Source organism: Sorex araneus, chromosome 1 (genome assembly GCF_027595985.1).
Source record: "Sorex araneus isolate mSorAra2 chromosome 1, mSorAra2.pri, whole genome shotgun sequence".
Taxonomy (NCBI): domain Eukaryota; kingdom Metazoa; phylum Chordata; class Mammalia; order Eulipotyphla; family Soricidae; genus Sorex; species Sorex araneus.
The window spans coordinates 212,738,156-212,760,220 of record NC_073302.1 but is presented as its reverse complement, the minus strand read 5'-3'; the positions used below and the strand labels follow the sequence as shown (position 1 = coordinate 212,760,220).

Here is a 22,065-nt window from a genome sequence, read left to right as displayed (position 1 = left end):
GGATCAAACAAACAGAGAAACGAGAGCAGAAGCACCACCATTCCCAGACACCATAATTGGGCACAGTTCTTTCCAGGGATGTCTTAGAGAATATCCAAACTTGGAAATTTGCAAATAAAAGGAGCAGAGAAATGGCACAGTGGCAGTAAATAAAGCAAATCCCTAAACACTGGAGCTCTGGTTTTCTCTTGGTTTTCATGCTGCACCATGAAAGCACTTGCGACAGTATTTTTCACCTGAGAACAAGTTCTGCAAGACTAGGACAAAGATGCTTGTATCCAGGTGGAAGGCAGCAGAGAAAGAGGTACCTCAGATTCTTTATCACACAGTTACAGATATTTGCCCCAGAGCAAAAATAAGTTGCATATTCCATATACAAGATTAAGTCCTCCTTACTTAGTCCTCCTTACCATAACTTCTGAAGTTACAGGCTATTGTCTACTTTCCAACAATTCTTCTTATAGAAACCCTTCACTATTTTATCCGTTTCATAGCAAAACCAGTTGGAGTAGAAGGAAGATGTGTTCAAATACAGTAAAGCCCATAATACTGTTCTACTTAATTTGGGCAACTATAAGGGCAAATTGATATTTGAATAAATTCCATATTAAATTCCAGAAGGAGAAAAGAGAGATTAATAGAGGGATGGAGATAGCAAACAAATAATATAAGAAGATGTTTTTGATCAAAAGTAATTGATATAGATACAGCTGAGTGAAAGTATGTGTCTGTAAGTTTTGGGGAAAAAAAGTCTTTAAAAAGTATTTAGTTAGAGGAATAGTATAGGAGTTAAGTAACTTGCCTTGCAATCTTCCAACCCCAGTTCAATCCTGATACCACATCTGGTGCCTGAAATACAGAAAAGACTCACTGAAGAGCAAGAGCCTGAATCATCTTCCCTCTCTGCTGCATATGGTTCAAGCCTCTACCCCAAATAATCCAAAAGCAAAAAATAATTGAGGAACCAGGGACATAGGTCAAAGGTTAAGAGTTTATGTTTGTATGTTCAGTAGTCTGGATTTGATCTCACATCTTAAAAAGAAAACGGAAAAAGCAATTGACCTCAAAGTATCAAGATCAGTTTTATATCATACTTAAACACTAGGATCATTATTTACAGTGTAAAAATAGCAAAGGATTATTAGGTTCAAAAAATATTCAAATCCAGCAATTAAGTATTAAATAAGAAAATTATTGGATGCTTTTATGGCACAAAATACCTCTTAAAAAACAGTCCGGTGTGTCTTAAAAAATCATAAAATTGGCAAGGCACTTGTCTTGCAGATGGCCAGCCTGGGTTCAATCCTTTGCACCACATATGGTCCATGGAGCACCACCAGGACTGATCTCTGAACTTAAGAGACAGTCATAAATAAGCCCTAAGTACAGCTGGACTTATCCCTTAACAAAAACAGAAAGGGAAAAATAATCGAGGCAAGAAACTATAATAGAAATTAAAGAAAGAGCATTAACTGACTCTTAGAGCTATCTGATAGTTTGCAATCACATGTGATTCACAACAAAATAATGATTTGCTATTTCAGTTGTATTAAGCACGTTTCAGCTACTCAGTAACCTGCCCTATTCACCTATGAGTACTGGTCTGAATAGTGAATAGAAAGTTTTTATGATCACAAAAAGCTCTTTTGGGTAGTGCTTAATTGCAGGAAATAACAAACTTTAAAAGGAAAAAGAAGACACAATACGTGTCTTTTGGGAAATTTCTTTTGTGAACAAAATTTTAATGTTGAACAAATAACACATTAAAAAATAATCTAGTATTCACTTATTGGTAAGTTACAAAACACTTATAAAGTTAGAATGAAACAAGAAGTTTCTTATTTTTATAGCACAGAAATATTTGAAATATTGAAAACTAGAAATAGACAACACAGGTAACAAAAAGGCAGAGACTAAATGTATATGTGATATGAATTATAAGTGCAAATGAATTTTTAATCTTTTTCAGTAGCGATCATCAAAACTAATTAATAAACAAAACTATTATAAATTAACATAGTGATGAAAAAACAAATGAGAGTAGAGCTCTTAACAAGTCTTGACACAGCAAACGGATGTGCTTCCTTTTCATTATATCGAATACATGTGCTTCAATTTTTACTTTTCCTTGATAATTTTATTTGCCTCTACAGTAAAATATAAAGTACTCAAAATGGCTATTATAAAGTCATAAGGTTATCATAGAGAGCAAAATTGTTCTTGATTGACAATCAGATTTGTCTGGACTATTTCCTAAGGTAATTTTTCTAAAGAAGAACGATCATCACCCCCAAAAAGTGAGTAATAGATAAAGGAGGAAACAGTGACGCATAATGACCAACCATTGAGACAGAGTAGAAATTAAATTTGCAGATTCAAATGAGATCTTATACTTTCTGTCATTGAATTTAAAGTGTGTAAACAAGAGAAGCTAGCGATCCGGGATTGAAAACATTTCAAGGAAGAAGAGGAGGAACAGGTCTGAAAGGTACAAAAACATCTTCAAAGTGTTAAAACCCAAGCAGGATCTTCAGAAAAGACAGGGCAGCAGCACTCTTTGGGGGCAGTCTGTGTATTCCTGGGCTCTGTTGTTCTTGCCAAGGAAGAAGCCAGGAGTCCAAGGATTGCGACAATGACTCTTCCTGTGGTAGCGCTGGCCTCCTAGGAATTAGGAAGTTCCATAAACCTCAGGGCCAGGACAGTTTGTACAGAATTTTCAGCCCACATTTCAGACTCCAAAGGTTCAGATACATTTTGTTATGTTTCAGGAAAAAACAAAACAGACTTTTGGGGCACACCTCTCAAGCAGGCTCAAAATCCATATTTTCTTACTTTGTTCATTATTCCAGAAACCAAGGATGGTATCTAATTTACAGCTCTCAACTATTTTTAACAGAATCTTTTGCACTGTCGAAAACTGCCCATATTTTGGCAGATAAGCCAGTCAAGTCTGGAAACACCACTGGTTTCTTAGATTTTTTTTTCTTTTTTGGAAAGTGTCTAAGATTTATGGTGGGAATTACTCATGACAGCTGCATTCTTTCCATTGGGTTTAGAACACCATTTCATCTAATAACTCCTAATTGTGTATCTCTTCTAAGTCAAAGCTCTTCAGAAGACGCTAGGGAGGAACTCTTTTGAAAAAAAAAATACTCTTCAGCCATACCTGGGCATTTCTGTGAATGTTAGGACACCATTTTGTAACTTCAGACAGCTGACGATTCTTTAAAAGGTGATATTTGAGTGATGTAAATTTCTTCAGCGAATGTTTCACTTCTACAAAATATTAGTAAAATGGGAGTATTTTTAGAACAGCAAACAAAATTCCCTTCAGCATTCACAGTTATAGTATTTTCTTGAAAGAAGTATCTCTCAATGTGATTTTTATCCAAAGTCATTCCCCCAAAAACCCAATATGGATACCTTAAAGACATTGCTCATTTAAAATCCATACGAGGTCTAATTATATTTCCAAAATAAGTAGTTTTCTATCCAGCAAGCATAATGTGGTTTTGAAAAGGATGTCCAAATCCGCCAATTTACATTGGTTTGGCTTGGCATAACTTTCAAAGTTCCTGGAGCAATAAAGAGGATGGCACGTGAATGATTATAATTTGGGTAATATCCCCAGAACTTTAGGTTTGCCATTCTGTGAACCAATCAAAAGATAGTCGATGAACCTCAAGATGTTACCTATATAATTTATAACTCCTAAAATTCACTGATATGTTCCAGATATTTTTGAAAAATCGAATCCTCTCCTTTCTAATATATACTTGGTCATTTTCACTCTATTTATGTAATTTAAAAAATATGCTAGCAGGGGAGCCTGAGCCATTCAAAGCAGGAGCCACTAATGTCAAAGATTGGTATCCTTCACAAGAAATATGGGGTTGATATCACTGACTCTGAAGGGCTTGGAAATTGTGTCAACTTAGATTCAAATTGCATCTAATATGTTTTGCTTTACTCTCCCCTACTTTCTGGTTCCTATCTTAAGCCACAAAGCAGTTTCTCTGCTACAACTTAGTTCTGTGACCACAGCAGTGGCAATGATCTGAGAGTTACCCTCTCTGTCTCCTACCCAACATCTTTTCTTTTATTTCAAATAGAAATCAGGTTATTAATTTGGGATGAGATCGCTTTGTTTAACTAATATAGCACTTTCTTGCTTGTATATAATATATCCAAACCATTCTGCTTTTTCAAATGTTTCTTATTACTAAACTTAAAAAATAAATTCTGAAATTTATGAAAGACCAAAGGGCTCTTCATATGGCATGAATTTAAATCTCTATAAAGAGAAAGACAGCTTAGCTTTGGATACCATGGAAGTTCAGTAAGTGAAAGTATGTTTACAACTCTAGATCAGCTATGCATTTTATTAACGTAAAAATAGTATCATAAAAGGAAGAGTCCTAACTTCAAAATAAAATCGAATTTACTCTTACATCTTATAAAATAGATATAAAGCTTAAATGACAGCCTTAGTTGCAGCCATAACTTGTTGAAATTCAAGTAATTCCATTTAATATTGATTTCTAATGAAGCACCAATGAATTTTCCAAACAAATTAAAACCTAAACATAGAGTATATTTGCTCGATTTATACAAATATATGTTAATTGATGTCTCCTATTTAATTGATAATTTAATGGCAATAATCTGACAGTTTTTGTCTTTGTTTTTTATAAAATCAAATGAAGAAACCAGGAGGTACTACAGTTGTTAGGGCACATGCCCCACACGAGCCAGTCAAGGTATGATTCCTCACACCACATGGCCTCCTCAAACATTGCCAGGTGTAACCTGCAGGACCGCAAGCACCGCCAGGTGTGACTGTGTGACCTGAGCAGCATTTCATTCTCAAGCCAGCCCCAGCACTGAAAATCACCAGCCCAGCTCCAGAGTCTCGGAATCCTGCTGAGGAGATCTTTCTTTTGGAAGCCTGGAGCTCCATATTTAGGAAATACTTTATATTCCCTAAGGAATTGTTTTTCACGGCAGAGCCTGGCAAGCAACCCATGGTATATTCGATATGCCAAAAACAGTAACAACAAGTCTCACAATGGAGACGTTACTGGTGCCCACTCAAGCAAATAAATGAACAACTGATGACAGTGCTACAATGCTGTAGTTTTTCTCAGATATCTTGAGAGCAAATAAAAACTCAATCAGGAAAAAGTCAGCAACAACTAATTTGGTCAAGATTTTTTTGTTAATTGCATTATTCAGTATTCATACTTCTAAATGATCTTTGATAACCTCCAAACTAAAACTTTTCCAGGTCTTTGCTAAAGACCTAGAATATACCATCATGACCATTTTTCTGTAGACAGTATGGCATGGCTATGGGTGATTTTAGACAAGGTTTTAAAATATGTTTTCCTTAATGACATATCCAGAAACATTAAATATACCTCCAAAGGGAAAACACTGAAAGAACTGTTCTTATATGAATGTATCACTGTATCATTGTCATCCTGTTGCTCATCGATTTGCTCGAGCTGGCACTAGTAATGTCTCTATTGTGAGACTTGTTGTTACTGTTTTTGGCATATCGAATACACCATGGGGAGCTTGCCAGGCTCTGCCGTGCGGGCGCAATACTCTCGTTAGCTTGCCGGGCTCTCTGAGAGGGGCAGAGAAATTGAAACCAGGTCAGCCACGTGCAAAGCAAACACCCTGCCCACTGCTTTAAGTCTCACAATGGAGATGTTACTGGTGCCTGCTCAAGCAAATCGATGAGCAACGGGATGACAGTGACAGTGACAGTGACATATATTAGATATTCTTAGTATACATTAAGAGTGAAAACTCATTCCATTTGTAAAGAGAATTTGGTTCCTAAGAAGGGACTGGACTCAGTAATTTATTATCAGATTATTTTAAAACTAAAACCTCACACCAATGTGTATCCATGTACTGATAGAGTTTAATATTAAAATTATCCCCTTATTGTTCTGTAGTTTATTACATGTACCAAGAAATGTCATAGTGAGAATGAATGAACATGGCATAAAAAATTTTTTAGGCAGTGAAAATTCTTTGATGATATAATAATGGATCTATCATTATACATTTGTCTATAAAGTCATAGAATGTACACCAAGACAACTATTATATGAAATGTAGTTTTAGAGTTATTATAATGTCCAAATGTACCAATCCGACAAATGTACCAGTTTGGTAGAGGCTATTAATATGGGGGAATGGCAGGTATATAAGGAACAGGAATATGGGAAATCTCTGTTGCCTGTTTGATATAAACCTAAAGCTGCTTGAAGAAATTTAAAAAATAGTTTATAGCTAATTTTAATCACGGCATTAATACCTGTTAAGAGTTATGTTACTCTATTCTAACCAACTTATAAATTTTGTGCACATGGCAGAAATGTTCCTATGACAAAGTATGTGAAAACAAAAATGTTGAAGCAATAGGAGTGCATGTCAAGTTACTAAGGAATTTGTCAATGTTTTTACTACACTATGACAGTTACTTTATTTATTTCTATAGTACTAACTTTTGTCAATTATAATGGTTCGCTGTAGTGCTAAGTGGTTCTATCAGTACCACTGAGAGAAGCTTCTGGCAGTGACTGTCTCTCCAGGACACTTGACACATCATCAGATATGAACATCAGCCTCTAATGCTATCAACCTTGCTTGTGGACAATAATACTGCTTTTTTTTTTTTTGGTCACAACTGGCAACACACAGGGGTTACTCCTGGCTCATGTACTCAGGAATTACTCTAAGCGGTGCTCGGGGACCATATGGGATGCTGGGAATTGAACCCAGGTTGGCCGCATGCAAGACAAATGCCCTACATGCTGTGCTTTCACTCCAGCCCCAATAATACTGCTGAAACAAGTATTTCTCTTCTTATTTTTCTATTTTTTTCTATTTAGTTATCCATATGATACCTTGATCATGGAAACAACTAGATGTTATAAGTAGGCATATGAAAAAATGTGGTTGATTATCTAAATTCATTGGAAGATCAGTTATTTTTTAAATTATATGTGATCAGCTTTAAAATTCTCTAACATTCTCAAAAGTTTACTCTTTATACCAGGGCTTCCTTTCATTCTAACCTCAATAATCACATGGTCTATTGCATGTAATGAAGATTATGAAGCCAGTTTATGAAGATTATGAAGCCAGTTTCCTTCTGAACCATTTTTTTTAATATTATTGAATCACTGTGAGACAGTTACAAGCTTTCATGTCTGGGTTGCAATCATATATTGATCAAACACCTATCCCTCCACCAGTACACATTCCTCACCACCAATATCCCTGGTATACCCCCCTTTCACACCCTCCCCCTGCCTCGATGGCAGACAATATTCCCCATACTCTCTCTCTACTTTTGGGCATTATGACTTGCAACACAGACACTGAGAGGTCATCATGTTTGGTCCATTATCTACTTTCGGCATACATTTCCCATCCCGACTGATTTCCCCAGCCATCATTTTCTTAGTGATCCCTTCTCTATTCCATCTGCCTTCTCCCCTCCGCTCATGAAGCAGGCTTTCAGCAATGGGGCAATCCTCCTGGTCCTTGTATCTACTGTCCTTGGGTTCAGCCTCATGTGATGATATTCTATATTCCACAAATGAGTGCAATCCTTCTATGTCTGTCCCTCTCTTTCTGACTCATTTCACTTAGCATGATACTCTCCATGTCTATCCATTTATAAGCAAATTTTATGACTTCATCTCTCCTCACAGCTGCATAGTATTCCATTGTGTAGCTGTAACAAACTTTCTTTAAGCAGTCATCTGCTCTAGGGCCCTTGGGTTGTTTCCAGATTTTGGCTATTGTGAACCAGTGCTGCAATGAACATATAGGTATAGATGTCATTTCTACTGTGCTTTTTTGCATTCTCGGGATGTATTCCCAGAAGTGGTATTGCGGGGTCATATGGAAGCTCAATTTCTAGTTTTTGAAGTACTGTCCATATTGTTTTCCAGAAAGGCTATACCAGTAAGCATTCCCACCAACAGTGAAAGAGCGTCCCTTTTCCCCCACATCCACACCTGCACTAATTGCCTTTGTTCTTTTGAATGTGTGTCAGTCTCTGTGGTGTAAAATGATATCTCATTGTTGTTTTAATTTGCATCTCCCTGATGACTAGACATATGGAGCATTTTTTCATGTGACTTTTGGCCAATTTTTTTTTTGAGGAAACTTCTATGTGAACAAAGTTTTCATTCTGTTGTTTCAAGTAATAAGACAATATATATATATACATATATGTATTATGATCTAGTGATTACAGGAGTTAAACAAGGAATGACAATAAGAAATGAAAAGGAAAGAGGTGAGGAGAGGAGAGAGGATAGGTCCATGTAGGAGAGGAGACTAGAGGAAAAATAGAAGGGGGAAAACATGATAAAAGAAGAGGAAGGAAGAAGGAAGGAAGGAAGGAAGGAAGGAAGGAAGGAAGGAAGGAAGGAAGGAAGGAAGGAAGGAAGGAAGGAAGGAAAGAAGGAAGGAAGGGAAAGGCAGGAAGGAAGGAAGGAAGGAAGGAAGGAAGGAAGGAAGGAAGGAAGGAAGGAAGGAAGGAAGGAAGGAAGGAAGGAAGGAAGGAAGGAAGGGAAAGAAAGAAAGAAAGAAAGAAAGAAAGAAAGAAAGAAAGAAAGAAAGAAAGAAAGAAAGAAAGAAAGAAAGAAAGAAAGAAAGAAAGAAGGAAAGAAAGGAGGAAAGAAAGGAGGAAAGAAAGGAGGAAAGAAAGGAGGAAAGAAAGGAGGAAAGAAAGAAAGAAAGAAAGAAAGAAAGAAAGAAAGAAAGAAAGAAAGAAAGAAAGAAAGAAAGAAAGAAAGAAAGAAAGAAAGAAAGAAAGGAAGAAAGGAAGGAAGGAAGGAAGGAAGGAAGGAAGGAAGGAAGGAAGGAAGGAAGGAAGGAAGGAAGGAAGGAAGGAAGGAAGGAAGAGAGGGAGGGGGAGGGAGGGAGGGAGGGAGGAAGGAAGGAAGGAAGGAAGGAAGGAAGGAAGGAAGGAAGGAAGGAAGGAAGAGAGGGAGGGGGAGGGAGGGAGGGAGGGAGGGAGGGAGGGAGGGAGGGAGGGAGGGAGGGAGGGAGGGAGGAGCGCAGGCTAGTGAAATTTATTTTTTGTGGTAGGAAAAGATGTGATGATATACTACACTGTATATTTTCCATAGCTACAAATATTTTTAATTTAGCATTTTAGTTCTCATATGAGGAGTTCTAAAACATGCATTTTTATTTTCAGGTCTAGAAGTTGATGGAATATATCGAGTTAGTGGGAATCTGGCTACAATACAGAAGTTAAAATTTATTGTCAACCAAGGTAAGTGATATCGTTTCAGAGAGTTTTTCAGTAGCTTCATCTCAATAATATTTCAGGTACTGTACAGTATTTCTTGTGAATATATAGTGATAAAAATTTGAAGGAAATGGCAAAATTCAAATAAATTATATAACCATTATCAAAGAAGTAAAATATAGCTCATTTATTTGAAGTTGAGTAGATACCAGTGAGGAACTAAATAATAGTTTGTTGAAATATATAATAAGTGGAATATATCAAATTAAAATGAAGGAAAGAATAATGACAGACTAGACAAGAATAGCTTCGTTTAAATACTAATAGATAGGAAGGGAAATTAATGAAGTTATTAAATTTAGTAAAAGTAATAGCATCACACATGTTAGAAATATATATCATAGATAAGTTAGCACTGCAATGTCATCCCATTGTTCATCGATTTGCTCGAGTGGGAACCAGTAACATCTCCATTGTGAGACTTGTTACTATTTTTGGCATATTGAATATGCCACAGGTAGCTTTCCAGGCTCTGCCTCGTGGGCGGGCGGGAGTGATAGCACAGCATGTGGGGTGTTTGCCTTGCACAGGGCCAACCCGGGTTCGATTCCTTTGTTCCTCTCGGAGAGCCTGGCAAACTACCAAGAATATCCCGCCCGCATGGCATAGATAAGTTAAAAAAAATAAGTAGAAAATACATATATCATCCACACATCAAATAATTGCAAAACGAAACAATGAGATGCCATTACAATTAAAATTGCTAAATCTAAAACACTGATAATAACAAATACCAGCAAGAATACGTATTTTAACATACAATCCATTAATTGTGCTTTTTGCTATTTGCTTAAGTGAGTTCAGACATATCCACAAAATGTTGAACATAATATATGCAGAGTTTTATTCATAATTAGGAAAACTTTAGGGCTGCTATCTTATAATAGGTTAATTGAATAGATAAATGAACTGGTATATCTGTATCATGGAATATTTAGTGATAAAAAATAAGTGTATAAAATTATGCAAATAACTGTGGGAACTCTTCAGTTTTAATGGTTTTAGGCTACCTGATTCCTCCAATATTACAACCTAGAAAAGACGTGGAGAAAGTGAAAATAGTTGAACAGAATTTGAGGATAAGGGGAGCATCAGTGATTGTGTGGGTTATAAAACTGTTTGATACTGTAATGGTGGGCATATTGTTATGCATTTCTTTTTTAAAAAAATTTTATTTTATAAGACAGTTCATAATATTTTATTACAGTTAATATTCAAACACCAATCCCACCACCAGTACCCCTTCCCACCACCAAATTTGGGATGTTTCCATCCCAAGTCCCAATCCGTGTCCCAAAGCACAACCAAAATAATATATTTTGCATTGTTTGTTATGAAAAACTGCTGAATTATGCTACAAAAAATTATCCCATAGAAGAAACAGTGTAAAGATTGTTGTATTTTGTCAGGGGCCATTAAGACCTTCTTTAGGCTATCACTAACATGTTATTAAATATTGAGTGATGTGAACTTTCGCATATATATGTAAAATATATATGCATATATATTTTTTTATCCTCTGTGATTGGTTGCATACTATTTGAACCCCATCAATTGTGATGTGGTACTCTTAGAGAATGGGTTGGGAGTGTCTTATGATGTGTAGCGCTGCCACCGAGGTCCAGTAATAGGTTCACTCATATCTGAGGCTGGGCCCGAGGGTGTGGGTAGGGGCCTTGAACTTGGCAGTGGTTGGGTTGTGAAGGTTTTCAGTGGCAGGGCTGGGTCTCTTGGGGTGGATAGGGCTCTCACCTGACCCCCTCTGTGGTGTCCCAAGTGAAACAGCCTGGCACGGGGTCCAGTGGCATGGCAGTGTTGGGCGTCATGTTGCTCTCTTCCGGGAGAGAAAGCCGTGCCTATTCTACATTTCTCAAAATCTATCTCATGTACTACACAAAGAGTATCAGCCTGGAAAGGTAGTGCAGGAATTAAGGCATTTGCTTAACATGTGACCTACCATAATTAGACCCCCAGCACTGCATATATTCCCCTGAGTGTCACCAGGAGTGACCCCTTAGCACAGAACTAGAGTAAGTCCTGACTACCAAAAGCAAAATGATAAATAAATAAAATGAGAATAAGATAAATTATCAATATTAGTTCCACCTCAAAACATATATACCACATTAATACATAATTTTAGTAGAAAAGAAATATTTGCACATGTTGGGAGAGATGAGAATTATGGTTTTGTTCAGTTTTCCTTTAAATCTTTAAATTCTCAAAGAAAAGCTATTCATATAAATTTTTGATGAAAAATTAGGAAATGCTACAGAAAAATGAAACAACTAAATATCTTAAGATAGTATCACAAGTCATGTGAAGGTGCATAGTTGTGAGATATTACCCAGAATCTACCTCTGTGACTTTAGCATCTTGTTTAGTCTTGTGTATACACTTTCTCTTATCAGTAAAAACAGCTGGCAGTAAACAGGGGAAGGCAGAAATAAGTCCCGAAACTTTTTTGAGAAATAAATATAACATTGGCTTTCTCTTTATGATGTAACAGATTCATAGAAGTTGTTCAATACTTGTAAGTTTCCTTTCACTTGAAAATAATCTTAGTTTTTTGTTTTCATCAGGAGAATTTAGACAGCAAATTGGTTCAAATCCTCTGAACTTCCTTCACAATTTATTTGTTTTTCCTGATTAATAATGTTTCTTAAAATCTTTACATAAAGTATCCCCCCTTATCTGTAATTCAGTTTATAATATTATGGTTATCAACAGTCAACCACTGTCCAAAAATACTATTATGTAGATGTGCAAGGAGATAGCTCAAAGGACGAGAGACCTGCTTGCCTGCTCCAGTTCCTGAGATCAAGGCCCCATAGGGACCACTAAGGTGGCCCTGGTGACCCTCGTGTTACTGGGGCCAGCAGCACTGCATTGTCAGGCCTGAGAATTGAACAACTGGCTTAACTGGCTCTCAGCATTTCTGGGAGTACCCCCAGGACCCTCTGAGCATTGTTTAGGAGTACCCCCAAAAGTTTAAAAATATATATACATAAGTACATATATATTAATATATTTAGGGTGAGAGAGACAACAAAGACAAACTTTATATAATTGTTTTATTTTGTTATTGTCATTACTCTCCTGTCCTAGTTCATAAATTAAACTTCATTGTAGTTTATATTTGTTTAAAAAAATAGTAGATTTAGTGCTCCATATTACTTGAGGTTTTAAGGATTCACTGAAGGCTATTGAATATCACTGGCAGAAAAGAACTTGATTTTTGATATTCTCTATTTCTTCCCACTATATTTACACAAACTCCTGCCTGATACATCTCTACTGAGTCTTGAAGACCCAGATTATAAATAGTTTCTTTCAGGAAATTTGCAAGATTGTATGTTCCTATGACACTGGAAAGTCAAATTTATGTGCACCTCATCTAACTTCTAAAGTTTCATCTAGCATAAGATTCAATGATTTAATGTTGTCTTTTTAAAGGAATAGAATCAGATATACACGGAGATTATATTTGAGAAGCATTAAAATTTGGGAGTCTTAAAAAAAAGGGGGATACTAACTTAAAAATCTGTATCTGCCACAAATTTCTAAGCACCCAAAAATGTAGGACTTGAATTTCTCTTGTATCTTTTCCTATTAACCAACAGAAGTTCTGAGACTTCCATAGAGGTAATTCTTAGTATTTGATTAATATTAATATTAATATTTGTTGAATAGTATGTGTATTAAAGGTTGAAGTATTAATACTGATAAGTATTAAATCTTCCGGTGGTACAATTTGGGTCAAACCATCCTTTCAACTGTTGACAATGGTACTGCTGGCCAGATAGCACATGTTTCTTATTTCTGACTAACTCTATAACTGAGAATCTTCACAGCTCTTTATTTGTGCCCTTTGTGTTTCAAAATAATTATCCTCCTTTTGTGCCCAAGATAAAACTAAACTTCACTTCATTCGTATTGACCCACTGGACTGAAGCAGTGCCTCCTGTGCGGCTAAAATTGGAAAAATTATCCCCAGCCTCATTTCCATTCCTGTTTACAACCAGCTAAAATCATCTTGTAATATATTTCATGTTGAAACCATATCCTGATTGGGATTCTAGACAGCTGGGCAACACATTTCTTCTACAAAGAAGAAATCTCAAAACAGAAGCCATGCTAGAAGCAAACACTAGTTGCATTTCCTGCTTTTTAAAATAATCATGCTCAGCAGTTTGAAAAGGCAAAAAAAAATGCAATGAAAATATGAAATCTGTCCATCTTGTCTTTTACAATCCAAACTTCAGTGTCTTCTGAGGCTGTATAACTGCTCATGTTTCTATGAGAGTTGACAATGTACAGCTGGACAGAGGCCCGAGTTGGTATCTGGTAGCAGAGAATTGTCAGTAAACTGTCTCCCTGCTTTATAGCACTGTCAGAATGCAACACACGGAACAGAAATTATGCTGCATTAGGATCTTTGATACTCATGATTTTGTCTAAGATGTGTGGTAGTAGTTTCTTTTTTTATAATTAAATAAAATTAAATGCATATACTAGGCTCCCTAAAATGTTGTTAATCTGATTACTTGTTGAATGAAATGCCTAGAGTGAACCATAACCTACCTAATACTGTGTCATTCCCTCTGCCTTTACCCTGGGGTCTGACCGCATAGCTGACTTGCAAGAGAATCCATGCTGGGTACAAAGAAGTTGAATATATACATTGTGGCTTCAACTCTGTGTGTACATGTGTTTGTGTGTGTACATGTGTGCAAGCAGCAGGCTACACAGAGATAATTCTATGAACAACTTTATCTCTAACATGTTCACATTAATCAATGTTTTCTTTTTAGAATGTTATAAATTTACATTTAAAAAATGAATAAATCCAACCCACCATTAGGCTAGACAAATGAAAACTGATTTGGGAGATTTTGAAGAACAGTTCAATTGCAGTTTATGTATTTCACTAACTTTCTTGAATGTTATGTCATCAGCAATTCTAAATACACCAGTTGAATGATTCAATTTGTTTTGGTTTTCTATTTGATTCACTAAATCAGGAGGAATTGGATACCCTTATTATACTTCCAGATCAGATGGCATACAAGTTAAATTCAAAGAGATCACTTTTGAAAGCATTTCCTAGTTATAGCTAGTAATGATGATAATAATACTATAATAAAATAGCTAACATATTTTCATATTTCATTATGTGCTAGAAAATACATTAAGTGCTTTACTTATGTCATTTAATCTAATACTTCCTAGTTTCCCATAGAAGAGTTACTCCTATTACTCCCATTTCAAAGATGAGAACCAAGACTCAGATGCTGCATAAGATATCATTATATCATACACCAAATGAGTGAGGGACCTAGGACTAGATTTCAAATTTTGCTGATTCAAAACCCACATAAAAATACTGTTGGAATAATGAATTTTTAATTTATTATTTTTTATTCTTATATAAGTGGGCATTAATTTTTCCATACTATGCACACTTCCTGTTTATACTCTGCTTTCTGGTATTTATGAGATAAAGTTAACGCAGGAGTCTTTAAACCTGTTCAGGGAAGATACTCAGGAAAGCGCCAAACGTCACAGCTCTGAAGAAACCTGGTACTTCCTTTCTTTATCAGACTTTCTGTGTTGCTGCATGGACCAAGCAACCATTCAACACAGCATTTTGTTACAGCCTGTAGGAAGGCACTGAGGAGACTTGATTTGCAGGGTTATTGTGCATTCGTGAGCAGTGCTTGTCGCCATGTGTTTTATTTGGTGACAGCTTACAGTGACATTTTGCTGATGCAACTCTTCCACTCTGCGAGGGCATCCCCCAAAGAAAACTGGTCCACGACCTTAGATGTCAATCTGTCATCAGCCAGTGCCACTGCGTTGATTCTTCAGTATGATCTGTGACCTGGTGGTTCTATGGCATGGCGGTTCTTTTGCAGAAGGGAGACGTCAGCATGCAGAAAGCTGCACAACTATTGAGAACTTTTGACAGTGGGTGTTGGAAGTCCCACCAGGCTGAATTCCCCCTCCTCCTCACATCAACAGCCTGGCTTGTACTGCCCATCTAGACTTGCTACCCAAACTCCAAGTTTCATTCAGAATAGCTTTGGTATTACTGAGACATTCTCTTTCACCATTTGAAAAATGGAGAAGATTGCTTTCAGGCTCCACGAGGCCGTGAGTCGATGGGAAAGCTAAGAAATAGTGCAGGCAGAACTGACCGTGAATTTTCCAGTTGGTTATTTTCTTAGTAGCACTGTGGCAATATCCCATTGTTCATCATTTTGCTCGAGCGGGCATCAATAACATCTCCATTGTGAGACTTGTTGTTACTGTTTTTGGCATATCTAATATGCCACAGGGAGCTTTCCAGGCTCTCCTGTTCAGGCAGGATACTCTCAGTAGGTAGTCAGTTCTTCAAGAGGGACACAAGAATCGAACCTGGGTTGGCCGTGTGCAAGGCAAACACACCACCCGCTGTGCTATCACTCTGTCTAACCACTTCTTTTAAGTGGAGAAAGTACTTCTTACCAAGGATCAGACATGTTTTCCACATATAAAGAAATATTTTAAAGAAGAGTCTTAGGACACCGTTTTTTGCATTTTTTTGCACAAGAAGTACAATATACAAATGCCATAAATCTTAATTATATGTGTGCTCGTGTTTGTGTGCATACAGGTGCATATGATTGTATATGTTAAATAGAAAGGGGCTTTTTTCATAATATATAGTCATGTAGTCTATCTTTATTCTCCTAGGTTTTACTGGAATTATAAACTAAATTAACTATTGGTCTAAAGAGATAGATTTACTTATTTTGAACATGCAAAGAGTAAGCTTAACTGACATTAAACTGCTAGAGAAACTTTTTGGGGGGTTATAAACTATATCTAGACTACTTTTTTTATAGACTCTTACCATGAAGCACAGCAGAATTTTCTGCTCTGGCAGCTATCTCTTTGCTTCTCATATTATGTGCAGCATCAAAAATTAAATAAAAGAAGAAAAAAGAAGAGAGAATGTGAACAATTGGCAGTTTCATCATGAAATAAGCAATTGAATGCAACAGAAAATGATCTAGAAAAGGATTTCAGGACTTCTAGTTCTGGTTCTTATAAAGTACCCCTTGTATCAAATCCATTTATTTTTCTATTAAGTGAGTTTATATTGCCCTCTTATTATTTTTAAAATGAGGTACTTCCTTAAACCTCCTTACTCTCACCGCCAACTGCAGCAACAACAAAACAAACAGTGTTATTTGTTTTATTCCATTCCGCAGGGTGGTTTTTGGTAAGCCGAATCATTGATATTGCACCTTTCTGGCTTCCATGTGACAAGATTATCTTTTAACAATGATTTATTTTTCCCATTAAAGCTGGAAAGATCACTTGATCATAAAAGAGCCAGACTCTAACATCATTCAGGCTTTGGAAACTTTCTTAGCCCTCATTTTTCAGCTACTTTGAGTCGGAGAGCTCAGAGACTATTCATGGCAAAACTATTGTATTTCTAGTTGCTTAAGAAACTATATTGTCATTAGTAAACAATGGTGAATAAAGAGATAAAAATAAATAAGATATTAATAACACAAAGTTATTCATTTTTGTATAATATTGAAATGTGATGATTATTAATACTTGTAGTTTAAAGTACATGATGTTTGGGGCTGGAGAGATAACATATCAATTAAGATGCTTGCCTTACAGTTGACTAGTCTGGGTTTAATCCTCGCACCAAATAGGATCCTATGTCTACAGGAGAGATCCCTAAGCACAAAATCAACAGTTAGCCTGAGCTCAATGGGGTGTGGCTCAAGAACTTACATATATATTTATATATACACACATATGTGTATATATGTGTGTATTGATAATACATAACTTATATTTATTAATTATACTTTAAAATATACATAATGAATAATAAGGAGCAGATTTAATACTACGTTCATCAGTAAGAAACAGAGACCGTCTCTAAAGAGGAGAGAACACAGATTAAAAGGAAATGGCCTCCTTATCCTGATTCTTAGCTATTTTTTGTTACTTGTCACTTGCCATCCCATTGATTTTCGATTTGTTTGAGTAGGCGCAAAGGATTGAAGAGCGATCCTTCGATGTCGGCTCTTCCTATCATTGTGAAGCAGAATTCACCAAGCTATTTTTTATCTGCTAAAAAATTTTAACTCCTTTTAGTTTGTGTTTTTCCTATGCTTATCTATTTGATACAAAAATTAAAACAATCAGATATGTACCTACACATTCCCAAGGAAATCCCTAATGATATTTAGAAAAACCTACCACCGTTACAATTCTTTCTCACCATCATCATACTGATAATGAGTAGTTCTTTAAACTTAGTAGCAACACACATCAAGATTATGTCATTTATAATTGTTCTATACAATGCTGGTTCCCATTCCTGACTACATATCAGAATTGTCTTGGTTATCTGCTGCTATGTAACTATACTGCAACTCAGCAGCTTAAAGCACATGCCTTTAATATCTCCCTGTTTTTTCATTCTGAAGATAGACATGGATTAGCTGAATACACTAGGTTGCAATTAATGTGATCCCCAGGGGCAAATCCTCATCTGGATGCTTGACTGGGGAGAATTCTGTTTCTAAAATCACACAGTTGTTGGCAGGACACAGTTCCATATGGGTTATTAAACTTGAGGACTTTGCATTACTGGCTGTTGGCCTTGTAGACATCTCCCATAGGCCATCTGACAACATGGCAGCTTGTTCATCAAAGCAACCAGAGAGAGAAACTGGTAGCTAAATGTGAAGTCATAATCTTCTGTAAATGAATCATGGTGCTTATCTATCATCACCTTTGCTGCTTTTTGTTTGTTAGAAGCTTGTTGCAATTCATACCCATATCCTAAAGGAGATTATTACATAAGACAGAAACAAAGAGAGGAAGTAATCGTCATGATTCTTGAAGTCTGTCTGCACCAAGAATCAAATGTTAGAACTTTTCATGAATAAAAGTTTTGAAGTCTCATCACAGAAACTTTGATGTAAAAAAGCTGGAGTTGAAGATAGAAGTGTATATTAAAGGAAAAAGCTCCCTGGGTAAATCAAGTCCATACACAATTTTGGAGTACTGAAAAATATCTAGTTAGTTCTATTCTAGCTGTGTAGGGGAGACACAGCCTGTAGGTCATAAGATATAAGAGATTTATCTTTGAAGAAAGCAAAATTAAACTATGAATCCCTGTTTGGTTTAACTAATTTTCTATTTAAAAAATTGAGAGATGAGATTTATTAACCAATTTTAGTGAACATTGATTCATTTGCTTTTTTAAAAATTTTTATTAGTGAATCACTGATTCATTTGAAAACATAAAGTATCAAAGAGACATTATGTATGCCACTAATATGATTAATTGATGTTTGTGACACCAAAATTCTTTCCCAATATTGTGAGTTCTGGAACAAATTGAAAATGAAGAAGTTTTACCTAGGGATTTAATAAAAAAATAATATTATAAGATATAACCGACTAGTGCTGATAGCTAATAGTTAATTAAGAATTAACTTAGATAATTAATTATACTTAGATAATTAAATATAATTTAATTTATATATAATATTTTATATTATATATTATATAAAAATTTATATACTGTATTATATTAAAATATAAATATAATTAACTTAGATAATTAAAAAATAACTACAGAGGGTCCACAAAGAAAGTCCAAGGGAAAGTGCATTCTTTTCATATATAATGACTGCTTTTGCTCCCTGGCACCGCAGGGTCCACTAAGCATTGCTGGGAGAGACCCCAGAGCACACAGAAAGAGCAGCCTGATTGTGGCCTCCAAACAAGCAAAAATAATTGATTGCATGGCTTATATGCTGTTATCTCTAGCCCTCACTCATGTTTTACATTTATATATACTTTAGTATTTGTATTATTCACACAAGAAACAGTAATTCAAAAAGATAAGTTTTTCTGAGCCTATATACCTAATACCAAAAGTAAAATATTTAAACTTTAAAATTTATAGCAGTATTCAGTATATCACTTGTGAAGTGTGAGAAATACATTTTATTCTTTTTAACATTAAAAAATAAAATGCACTTATTCTCATTCTAATTATATATATTCCTCATACTCTGCCCATGGGACCCCTTTTATAAAAGAAAACTTAATTTTAAAATGCCCTTATAATAAATGATCCCTAACTGCCTATGACTTCATCTAGAGTAGGAATTCTGATTCATTTTTATGTCTTTAACATAGCAAAGGGCCCAATATTCTGTGTGGTCTAAATAATGATATATGCCCTAAAATGAAAGAAAAAAATGATGATCTAATACAAACCATTTACTATCAAATGTCTTCATTGGTCCATTGTGGTAAGGTTTACTTCTTGGGTGTCTCAGTCAAAAAAAATAAAACTAAATTTAGATGTTATGTTATATTTTCTCTAGAAAATTTGTGTGTAAATTAAAATTGGTTAAAAGAATTATGAGATAGGAATAGAGTGAAGAATCTTGTATCCTAATTCTCTGGCTCAATAAGACTATGCTTAAGAAAAGACATGACTTAGTAGTCCTTAAAAAGTAAGCATTTAGCATTTGGGCAAGCCAGGCATGATATTAGGAATGGTGGCATAATTTATCACAGTCTCGGTTTGAAATTGTTGAAATGACTAGGCAGAGAACAAATCAGAATTGAAAGAGAGAGTGATAAAACTATATGGCTCATATTAACCCCTATACACAAAAATTTGAATTTTGAAGTTTTTTTTTTTAACACAGGAAATCCCTGTTGCTACTAATTACAGCCACAGTGATTCACATATATTTATATAGCACCTCTTCTGCAAGGTGTTCCATGTAATTTAGAAGCATGGTCTAAAAAAAAAAGTTCTCTCTAGAAAAAAAAAACAACTTAAAGCTGTTTGTGAAAAAGAAAAACAACACATTCAAGGCCAGCTAGAAAGTTTTTCTGGTCTCCTTGCACAATCTGAAGACATGTATTCGAAGTTACAAATATAGGAGCTAAAACAAGGCAGAAACAAATATTTGAATGACTCCAAACCCATTCTCTTCTGCACCAGTACATTCCTGGGTCTAACTGCGTGATGTGGCAGGCATACCTGTGGGCAAAAATAAAATTTAAATTTTTAAGCTTTGCATCATTCATGCAGTAATAGACACTTGAAGCTCATATTAATTGTCAGACCATGTGCTGCGTGCCGGAAGTACAATGGTAAATGGTAAGGGTTTCAGTCACATTAGTCCTGTGTTCTATAAATATTCTAACTCAATGGCCAAGAAAAGTGATTTATTCAAAAAAAGTTCATGAGAAAATTGTAGATCCACAAGTCCTACATATTTGATCTACTGGCTTTCTTTCTGGTCTCACCATCTTAATGTTCTCAGTGTATCCAATCAGGCTGGAGCAAAAGCACAGCAGGTAGGGCATTTGCCTTGCACTCGGCCGACCTATGTTTGATTCCTCCATCCCTCTTGTAAGCCCGGCAAGCTACCGAGAGTATCCCGCCTGCAGGACAGAGTCTGGCAAGCTCCCCATGGCATATTCAATATACTAAAAACAATAACAACAAGTCTCACAATGGAGATGTGATTGGTGCTCGCTCGAGCAAATCCATGAGCAACAGGATGACAGTGATAAAGTGATATCCAACCAACCTGGCTTCCTATCTCAGATGCATCAAATTAATTTTCTTTCCAAAGCTTTGAATTTTGCTTCATGTGTCTTAAATGAGCTTCCAAAATGTTCCTTTCAACATTCAGTTTACCTTCTCATGGAGACTTCATTGATTAAAACAACGGGAACAAGTTTCCACACCACCCATCTAGTCACTCTTCATCCCAGTGTCTTACGTTCTTTCCTTGGAGGCATCTCTCTAAAACATTGTAACTTCTTTGCATGCCCACTTCCACCACATGCTGACAGATAAGTGTAATGCACCTGTTTTGGTCAAGTTGGTATCCTTACCTCTTAAACTAGCCCAAAAGAACTAAAGGAGCTATGCAGAGATTTGGGTAGAAAAAAGAATGTACAAAACTGACTGAGGGAGCAAAGGTTTGTGTGATAGCAGGACACCAAGGTTAGAGATGTGGCAAAGACAACACAGGGCCATCCTTACAAATCAAGAGAAGGAATTTTGTTGATCATTTTAAATCACAGGGGTAAGATGATTGATAAAGGAAATTATCTGATGGTATTTACTTTAAAAAAAAAACGTTCTGTCTGTTATGAGAAGAGTTATTTGCATTGGGTTAAAGCAGAAGCAAGGGCTCAGAACGGAAGGTTGTTACTTAGTCAAGATAAACTAAATTTGTTGATTCATGGGTTAAACTTGGTTCATGAGTTAAGCTGGATTCGTGAGTTAAACTTGACTCATGAGTTAAACTCCGGGACAGAAAGACAGTACAGCAGATAGGGTGTCTGACTTGTCTGTGGCTGACCCAAGGTTCAATCTCTGGCACCACAGTCCCCAGAGCGCTAGCAGGAATGATCCCTGAACGATAAACCAGAGTAAACCTTGGACAATGCAGAGTGTAGTCTCAAAACAAATACTCAGATGATGTAAGCTTCCTTTTACAATTTGTCTCATTTCACATAGACCTTTTAAACAATAGCACTGCCGCACTGTCATCCCATTGTTCATAAATTTGCTCAAGCGGGCACCAGTAATGTCTCCATTGTGAGACTTGTTGTTACTGTTTTTGGCATATTGA

At 36.0% G+C, this 22,065-nt stretch overlaps 1 protein-coding gene across 1 annotated transcript in view; it reads left to right on the top strand.

Moving 5' to 3' along the window:
- The window catches only part of ARHGAP15 (Rho GTPase activating protein 15), a 696,849-nt gene that overhangs the window by 455,788 nt on the left and 218,996 nt on the right, over positions 1-22,065 (top strand). The window contains exon 10 of the mRNA XM_004614082.3: positions 9,242-9,319. Coding sequence (XP_004614139.3) covers positions 9,242-9,319 — 78 coding nt within the window. The remainder of the gene's footprint in view (positions 1-9,241; positions 9,320-22,065) is intronic.